The sequence below is a fragment of the Orbicella faveolata genome, unplaced genomic scaffold, assembly GCF_042242905.1.
Source record: "Orbicella faveolata isolate gen_17 unplaced genomic scaffold, um_ofav_v1 contig_3, whole genome shotgun sequence".
NCBI classification, from domain to species: domain Eukaryota; kingdom Metazoa; phylum Cnidaria; class Anthozoa; order Scleractinia; family Merulinidae; genus Orbicella; species Orbicella faveolata.
The window spans coordinates 2,132,431-2,142,500 of NW_028301558.1; the positions used below are offsets into that span (position 1 = coordinate 2,132,431).

Genomic DNA, 10,070 nt, shown 5'->3' on the forward strand with positions numbered 1-10,070 from the left:
GGTAAATTTGCAAATTACTCTTTTCATAAAAAATAGGTCCGCAATGCAGACATGTGTGGCTTACAGGTTATTCTAGTTTATATGCGTGTTACTTATACAACTTCAGACAATACCCGTTACAACAGATGTGCTACATGAACTGCACTGCTCCAATGGATTTACACACTCTTAGTCTTAGCCTGCGAGCAGGCACTTCGCGGGCCCAAACTTCATTTTTATTTCTGCGAAGAGCGTGCTAACACACTCTCAATTGAGCAACTCTCCCTCGTAAACTTCTTGTCGCCTTACACGTTGCCCAACATGTTTTTCTTGTTTTCTGAAGACGAATGCTAGACAGTGTGCTTTACGCAACTCAGCTCCATTAGATTGAGTGCGTGGTTGTTTGGATGACAAATCACAGTAGGTTGCAAATAAGATCAAAGCAACTCTGCTTGTAGGGTAGCTGTAAAATATCGTCAGAGAAATCGAAGACTTTTTTTATGAATTACAAACACGCAACATGTAAGCCATCGGATGTAATTTAATTATTCGAAACAACTAGATCGTGTAACATCAAAAACCATGTTCTTATCGGTTCCAAACCTGAAATAAGTTCATGGATGTTCTTCACCAAAAAAGGGTGAAACAAGAAAAGAAAAAGACCAGCGGTTTAGTGAAGTCTTGTGGACATAGTTTGTAATAACATTTTAAAATATCTTTGGTTTTGTTGTATTTTGACACCTTGACATTTCACCCACAATTATTTTCTCGAGACATGTTTAGACAACTATGTCATGATGTAGATCATGATGTTGCATATCCAGAGTTATCCCAATAATGATAAGTTATCCAGTCTCACGTAAAATGGGGTATGACTGTGGTGTAAATGACATTGCAAAAGGCCCTCTTAAAGGCCCTCTAGACACTTGAACACTGCGAGTGTTGTGTTACATTATAATCCATTGTGTTGTACATGTAGTGTGATTTAACTTTATTATATGAGCCTGCAATCGTTGTGGTTGCCTCGTGGTTGCAGTTGGCCACCATGTTTTGTGTTAGTAAGAGATTTGGTAATTAAAGCCTAATATTCTGCGGGCAAACATCTTCTCTCATTTACAACAATGACGTCGTAAAGCTGCGGTGGAAACTGAGATCTTGTTAAAGATAAGTCATTTGAAACTTTCATCTAGCTCACCTCTAATGGTAGATTTTCTGTTGGATTGATAATGGTGTTGCTGTAGTTCAAAGTTGAACAGTATTGTCACTCAAAAAAAAAAACAAAAAAAAAACATCAAGCCACCTTAATAACATCACTTGGACACTCATGGAATACCTGTATATACATGTTTGGGTTATTGACAAGCATGAGGTCAAGATGGCTAGATATTGGCCATGATTTTTGCATGCTTATGGACTGAGACACAGTAGTGTTCTTACTACCATGTTCCAACATGAATGACACCTGTCATCTACTTCTACTGCATATTCCAATGAGTAGAACAAGCTCTGTTCTACTTTCCTTAAGTTATACTATCCAATCATTTGATCAGTTCATCCATCAACGAGGTCCTGCATCATATCCACAATATTTGTGCATCCAAGGATGTAAGCTAAGTGACAAACACCAGCTCCTTACTGTCATGGTCCCACCAGTGATCACTAATTCAGTCAAAAGAGAAATGAAAAACCTGAGTGTCAACAGTGTTGCCCATGCATGAAAGCTCAAGTAATTAAGGATTTAAATATTACTCTTAGTGTAAAATTATCCTTATTTGCACTCTCATTCATATGGTTAACTGTGCTTATTGCGTGTTTCATACCACTGAAATTACTGAGGGAATAAACTTATTCTTATACGAAGTGAGAGCTTTTTTTTTTTGGTATTTAAGTGCTGGCATAGGGAGATCAGGAACATTTGTAATGGTGGATTCCATTCTGACAGAGGTAAGCCACTCCTTGATGCATTTACATTTGTTGGCAGTTCTGTTCAGCTTTCCCTTGAAATAAACACAAACTGGAACATTGTCACTTAACATTGTCCATAGGTGTATAGGGGAGGGGGGTGGTGCAGTTCCCTCCCCAGTTTTGGAAATTTTTTCAGGCAAAATGCTCGTGATTTGGGCAACAGTACTTGGAATAAAACATTGCAAAAGGGTTTCAAGGCTTGTAGACATAGCCTACACTATGCACTATGCACACCCATTTTTGATATACTTTTATGGTATAATTGCCTTGGACAACACCTATTCAGCTACCCTGAACCCTCTCTATGTTTTACAGAAAAAAACATTTCACCCCATGACATTTTCAAAATTTGATGAGTACTCAAAACTATTATTCCAAAAAAAAGGTCCGCAATGTGTACTTGTGGGCTTGTACTTAGTTTGATTCCATTCGGTTAAAGTGTTGTTTTAAAATGTCGGTATCTGGGAGTTGAATTGCTACAAGTGAGAAGGCAATCACTGGAAAGATAAAGGTGTGGAAATAAGTGAATTAAACACTGTAGTTTTGTATTTCTGGTATCAACATAGAGAAGTTGTTACAAATATTTTGGCCACCAAAGGATCAAGGATTTTAGAGAAAAAGGTGAATGAAACAAAGGTATCAAAAACTGTGTCAGCCACCTTAAGGTGGCTCAAAACAGTTTTCCACTCTTTGTCAGTTGATGCTGCAATCACGGTATCAAAACACTGCCCAATCATTGGTGAAGACATTGTTACCATTTTCTTGGCACAATAAGTTACCATAGCAACAGTATGACCTGCTAAAAACACCCTTAATTTCAGCTTTAGGGGCTTATAATTCAAAAACAGCACAGTGGCATTTTTTTACGTTATCAGATTTTACTGAGCATGAGAAGACGCAACTTTTGGCAAAGTTTGAAAAAAATTCTGTACATAGGGTTCAGAGCCACCTTAAATTTTCGAAATTTTTGTGTTCTAATTGTAAATAATTTCCTCATCTTCTCATACAGTATATTCTAAAACCCAGGTTTCCTCACATTTCCCAACACTCTAATCATTCTGGATTGGAGACAAAGCACCACTACTTTTTGAAATAGCTCCTTGTTGATTCTGCAAACCGCTTGCTGTCAAGTGGAGGTGACACGATTTATTTACCAAGTTCAACCTTGTTTCCCTGAATTATACTGTTCCAAAGGCAGCCCATGTACAACTTCGTTAAGTGTCTTGTCTGAGCTATTGCCTTAGAACTGAAGAGATACTTGGTGTATTTTAAGAGCTGCTGTTATCATGGTTATTGAACTTAGATTATCCAGAGATGTCACATGTTACATGAAGGGCATAGCTAGTCTACAATAGTTGTACTTAGTCATGTTAGTGTTGTTAGAGCTATCTCTTTGTTGACCAGGTTGAAGGTATGGGGGACATGGATCAAATTGACATCAAAGCCATGCTTTTAGAGATACGTCAATACAGAGTGGGTCTTATCCAAACACCAGATCAGCTTCGCTTTACATATTTGGCAATTCTAGAAGGTGTACGAGTTCTCATGCCAGATGTTTATCAGAGAGCAGAGAACTGCCACACTCACTTACAGACCAGTGCTGGTAAGTTATTACTGGTCACATTGAATAATGTGACCAGTCCAACTAGTCACATATTGATGTGAAGTTTATATGAAATAACTCATATATGAACTGCGGTTGTAGATGAAAGTGAAGAATGATCATCACAGTTAATTTTCCAATTTAAGCAATTGGAAAGAAGAAGCCTGAAAAAATCAGGGCTTCAACGGGATTCGAACCCGTGACCTCCGCGATACCGGTGCGATGCTCTACCAACTGAGCTATGAGGCCACACATTGGGAAGAATGATCATTCTTCACTTTCATCTACAACCGCAGTTCATATATGAATTATTTCATATAAACTTCACATCATTTCACTCCTCACGGGAAGATATGAACTCAACTAATTGACCTCGCTCCCAATGTGTGGCCTCATAGCTCAGTTGGTAGAGCATCGCACCGGTATCGCGGAGGTCACGGGTTCGAATCCCGTTGAAGCCCTGATTTTTTCAGGCTTCTTCTTTCCAATTGCTTAAATTGGAAAATTAACTGCGATGATCATTCTTCACTTTCATCTACAACCGCAGTTCATGTATGAATTATTTCATATAAACTTCACATCATTTCACTCCTCACGGGAAGATATGAACTCAACTAATTGACCTCGCTCCCAATGTGTGGCTTCATAGCTCAGTTGGTAGAGCATCGCACCGGTATCGCGGAGGTCACGGGTTCGAATCCCGTTGAAGCCCTGATTTTTTCAGGCTTCTTCTTTCCAATTGCTTAAACTGGAAAATTAACTGCGATGATCATTCTTCACTTTTAGTCACATATTATTATTTAGTCAATAAAGTTTAAGTCACATTGAATAATGCAAAGCTTGGTTTGCCCTATTTAGTATAGAGTTGGAGTGTGTTTTAAAATTCCCTCAACTGATCTCAACTGGAACTAAACTGAACCCTTCCGTCTGTTAAAACATTATTAACATGTCATATTTTGTAACTGACTGTGAAAGTCCCCTTGACTAATTGAAGGCCCAAGGGCATATCTGCCTTATGTGGAATTTTAGGTTATGTTTTGCTTTTTTCGCTGAATTGCCAGAAAACAGCTCAAAACAAGTTTATGTTCCACAACAAGCAAAGAAGTTTGTCTCACTTCAAGTTTTCAAAGCAATAATTTTGTCTTCACTTCAAAAAATGGCAAAATGTTGATTTAACGTGAATGGGCAACCTGAAAGATGCTTTTTGTCACATAAAAATCAGTAAAGTGTTGATTTCATGAGAATGCATGACCACAGAGATGCTCATTTCACTTAAAGGAAACAGTTAAATGTTGATTTCACGTCAATGCGAAAGCTCAGAGATGTTGATCTCACGTAAAAAACACATACCTGTTGATTTCACATCAATGGGCAAGCTCAAAGATGCTTTGCCTCACTTAAGAATCAGTTAAATGTTGATTTCACTAGAATGCGTGACCACAGAGATGCCCATTTGACTTTTGGCAGAGTAAAATGTTGATTTCACGAGACTCCTGAGGGTAGGGTTCTGTCCCTTGATCCCAAAAGTTCGAAACACTACAAATCATGCCAGTTTGAAATAAAATTTCTGCTATAATTGAAGGCCTTTGCGCAAAAAGGGCGTATATCGCTTTTTGGGCTGATTTTAATTTTTTCAGTATCGAGCTAATTTTTGGCAGACTGACTTGTTTTGACATGAAAACCGTCGTTCCGTAATTGTTTTTGTTAATTTGCATTTCGTTCTCAAGAAATAATGTATGCAAAAAACTCAGTTTTCCAAGGGTATCTTTTGGAGATCGTTTGTTGAACGAAAAAGAAAAGAAACCTTTTGTTTTCCCAAACGATGAAGTCACCAAAGCATGGCATTTGCCGCTAGTTGTTCGAACTGATACAAGTTTTATTATTCATATAATTACGCTATTCTCTTACGGTTGCTTCGTTAGCGCAAGCGAATAAGGCGCTGAATGGGCCGGATTCGAGTTTGTTTTGTCGTGGTTTAATAGGAGGTCGGTCGATTTTCTTTTCCGGTCTATTTCGCTACTTCTTTCAAAAATAAAAACATCTATTTAAAAAAAATAAAATGTGCTGTCGAAGCTGCTGAAAGTAACCATTTAAGTTCGCGTCACATTGCAATCCACCTTCGAAGGATTTGCTCCAAAAGGTGCCGCTTGAAAAACTGAATTTTTTCTGCATACGTTATTTCGTGAAAACGAAGCGCAAATCAACAAAAACATACGGAACGACGCTTTTCATGTCAAAACAAGTCAGTCTGCCAAAAATTAGCTCGATCCTGTAAAAAAATAAAAATCGGCCCTAAAAGCGTTATACGCCCTTTTGGCAGGGAAGGCTTCAATTGATGTCTACTTGTTGGCCATTATCTGTTGGACTCGTTGTGTCAATAATTTCGAAAAATCCACTTTCTCTTACTTAGATTGCTCTTTACCAGGCCACGAAAACTACAAAACGTCCATTGAGCATGATCGCAATGCATGCATGGGAAAACATGGCGGTCAATGCAAGACATATTTTATAAAGGCTGGTTTTCATATGATAGCAGATGATCGCGGAACGTAGATCGCAAAAGTTCTGTGATCGTCTGCGATCATATGGAAACACACTTCTGCGATCGTCTGCGATCAATTTCGATTGTGCGATCATATCATATCTAACTATGATCATATGGAAACCAAAGATCTACGATCAAAACGTATCCCATAATATTTTGAATTCCGACCCATGATTCAATGCTTCTTAACAACAAAGCAACCGCTTATTTGTTGTAAACATGGCTGGCGTTGAACAAGGTAACGTTAGTAACGAGAAATTTATGGAGGAAGTTGTGCGATGCGTTTACCAACGTAACAGTAAAGATTTCAAAGACAAAAACAAAAAGGCTAACTGCTGGGCAAAAATCGGGGAGAAATTTAATTTATCGGCGGCTGAGGCGGAGGTCAAATTCCGCAACATGAGAACTGCCTATGGTCATTATCTGAAGCAATTGAAAACACCACCTTCTGGATCGGGGCGAGATGCAGTGGCAAGGGAATTTCAAAATAGGTTGACTAAAAGAAGAAATAAATTTGCTTGCAGCAAAATTTCCTCCTCGACGTCCGCCATATTGTTTGCTGCGATTTTCCCGCCAGCACAACGCGCGTGTAATTTTGACACTTCCGCTGTCCGAAATGTATGCAACAGTCGGTTCTGCAATCGTTTGCAATCGTCTGCGATTTTATGGGAACAACTCTCTTTGTGATCGTCTGTGATCTGTGATTTGCGATCTGCGATCGTCTGTGATCATATGGGAACCAGCCTTAAGTCTAAAGCTCCGGCCAAACGATCGCAAGATGTCAACGCAACATATCGCAAGATTGTTGGCTGCAACATGTTGTGTGCATTTGGCCACCCTGTTGCGACATGTTGGGTGTTTTTGGCTTAGTTTGAAAATGGCTAAATTTGAGCCAACGACAACCAACATGTTGCAACGCGTTGCAACGCGTTGCAACAGGGTGGCCAAACGCGCGCAACATGTTGCACCCAACAATGTTGCGATATGTGGTGTTGACATGTAGCGATTGTTTGGCCCGGACTTAGAATCAGTTCTCGCTTTCCAAACTTTGATGCTGGCAATGCTTGACAAATGGGCCACAACTCACGAGAGGATTATTATTGCTCTTGGACTTTGCTGCCTGGATCGATCTGACTTCAAACGCTGGTAACTCAGTTGTATCGGTGTTTTTGAATACCAGAAAGCACATTTTGGTTCTTTAAAACGTGTTGATAACTTGCAGGTTTATTTTTTAAATGGCATTATATATTTCTTAGTGTATTAGTTCTGTAGTAAATGTATGCTAACATAAAGTAACAGGACTCTTAGGAAGACCTTAGTGTAAATATGGTACTATTTGTGTGTAGATAAAGATTAACTTGACTTGATTATGTGACTATGTTCTAGAAAGTGGAGGCCACAACAGTAAAGCAGTTGCAGTTGAAAGGGATAAAAAGGACCAAGAGGAAGAAGAGGAGACACCTCCTCCATTACCACCACGGCAAAGGCCTGAGGTCACTGATGCGCCAGTGACCAAGAAAAGCCGCCCAAATAATGATGGTATGTTGCAAATAAAGCACTTCTCAGAAAAAATGGAGACAAACAAACACAAGTCAAAGATGGGGCGCCTGTACGATTTTATATCAAGAAGAGGAAAGATGCAGAAAGATGATAATGCAGCTAGAAAGAGCAGTAAAGGCACAGGAAGACTTGGTCTGTTAAGATATTGTTATGTTAGGCCTCTATTATTTTGCTCTAGCAGCAGGTGTTATCTTGGATGAAAGGAGTGTCATTCACCCACTGGCTTCTGAACATTTTGCGTGCTAAAATTAACCCCCAGAGGATGTAATTTGTATCATTGGTTCGCCATTGGCTCCTTAAAACCACTTCTTGTTAATATTGGTGCCCCCCTGAGAAACACCATCATGGCGTCTCAGACAAAGCACTATGAATTAATTTTGGGTGAACCATTTTTCTGAATTATACACATATGAAAAAGCATACAGGCCTAAATCTCATTGAGATTGTTTATCATATCAATCATCTATCATATCCCAGATTCTTGATGGTTACGATGTTTTTGTGGCATGACAGAGACAGTAAAAACCAGCAATTGCGAGAATATAAATATACTTGGTCTTGCTGAACAATATATTTGTTGTATACAACACTCAAAACAGTTTCCAGCACTTAGATTTTGATGGGTCATTATAGCCACTCTTAATCACTTGACGCTACAATGATGGCATTAAAAAACTGCCCAGTCATTGGTGAACACGTTGTTATCATTTTCATGACACAATAGCAGAGGCCCAGCTTGCCATTTCATGTTAGGCTTTCTTGTCCTTTTTACGAAACACCTCCTTAAGATTGTGGACCGATTATACTCTGTTATCCTCATTTTTATCGTCAACTTTTGACATTCTTGGGAAGTATTTTCACATTTCTGTATGTTTAACTAAAAATAGCTAACCGAACAGCAGCACTACCAAATTCGCATATATCCATAGAATTAAGACATTGGAATTAACAACTTGTTGGCATATGGGAGACTGACGTTTTTTCCTTCAATTTTCAAAGCAGTTTCTATTTCACGATGAATCGTCGTGAAATTCAAATCTTCAATTCTAATTCTCATGCACTCATTACTGCTGGCTCAACTAGAGACCAGCAGTATCCCTTCATAGTCATGTAACCGTAAATTATCACTGGGTGGAGAAAGCCATATTTCATTTTGTCTCTTTATGAAACACTATGTTCTGTATTATTGGCAAATTGTTTGGGCTTCTCAAAAGATAAAAAAAGTTAAGATAAAAGCAATCGTTAAGAGATATTCTCGCAAAAATGGAAAATCAAAAGGAGTGTCCTCAAAATCTAAGAAGTAATTTCCCAAAAAAGAAAATCATGCTCACCAAACAGGCGAGTGATTGATGATTTGTACTCGCCCTACGCTTTTCACACTCACATGAGCGAGTGCTTATTTCCAACACTGCAATAGCTTACCACAGCAACGGTATGACCTTCTAAAAACATCCTTAATGACAGCTTTAGATGCTTATAATTCAAAAACGGCACAGTGAATTTTTATTTTATTTTATCAAATTTTGATAAGCACGATCAGACGCAAATTTTGGCAAAGTTTTAAAAAATTCTGTACGTAAAGTCATCTTAAATTTTCAAAACTTTAAGGTGGCCCTGAACCCTATTTACAGATTTTTTTTAAAACTTTGCCAAAAGTTGCATCTTATCATGCTTATTAAAATTATATAATACAAAAAAATTTCACCCTGCCATTTTTGTCCCTGAAAGTCCCTGAAACCCTGATACTTTGGGAACTGTTTTGAGCCACCTTAAAAATAATGAACTCCGCACAAACAGTAATCTACATGTAATTGATCAGGTGGAAATCTGGTTCCAAGTTAAAAATCAGACTTGTGTGTATTTCACTTCTTTCATTAGACAGTATAGCGGAGGTAGATTGCCAAGCAGAGGATGATTTAGAGTACTATGAGCCACCTGAAATTCGAAATGAAATGACTGAAAAATATCAGGGTCACTTTCTTTGTGGATTTTGATGAACAATATAGGAGGTTTTATTTGTGGTTTTCTATGTACATTGTCACAGAGCCAGAAGCACAACAAGAATTATTCTCAGACAGCAGTGAAGGGTCAGAGGAAATCATCAACTTGTCTTCATTATCAGACTCAGAACCTGAGGATGGGCTCATCCCAAAAGAAGATCGAGACAACAAAGTTTTTGAGGAAACACATGTGGGAAATAACAGCTTGAAGGTACATACATGTATGACAGATTGGTACAGTAAAAGAAGCATTCTCTAACATCTATGAATAGTTATCACCAGGTATTTTACTGGGTTAAATTCAGTGCAGGATATAACAAAAGTGCAGAAACTAGTGGCAGTTGTGTCCCTTACATGAAGTCATTTATCATAAGACGGCAAAATAATGTGACACAACAAGATTTTTTAGATCTTATAA

General features: G+C 38.4%; 1 protein-coding gene across 2 annotated transcripts in view; it reads left to right on the top strand.

The window, feature by feature from the left end:
- The window catches only part of LOC110048771 (uncharacterized), a 45,557-nt gene that overhangs the window by 26,833 nt on the left and 8,654 nt on the right, over positions 1–10,070 (top strand). For both annotated transcript variants that reach the window (XM_089298410.1, XM_089298411.1), the window contains 4 exons: positions 1,869–1,923; positions 3,349–3,547; positions 7,479–7,631; positions 9,697–9,863. In XM_089298410.1, coding sequence (XP_089154536.1) covers positions 1,869–1,923; positions 3,349–3,547; positions 7,479–7,631; positions 9,697–9,863 — 574 coding nt within the window. The remainder of the gene's footprint in view (positions 1–1,868; positions 1,924–3,348; positions 3,548–7,478; positions 7,632–9,696; positions 9,864–10,070) is intronic.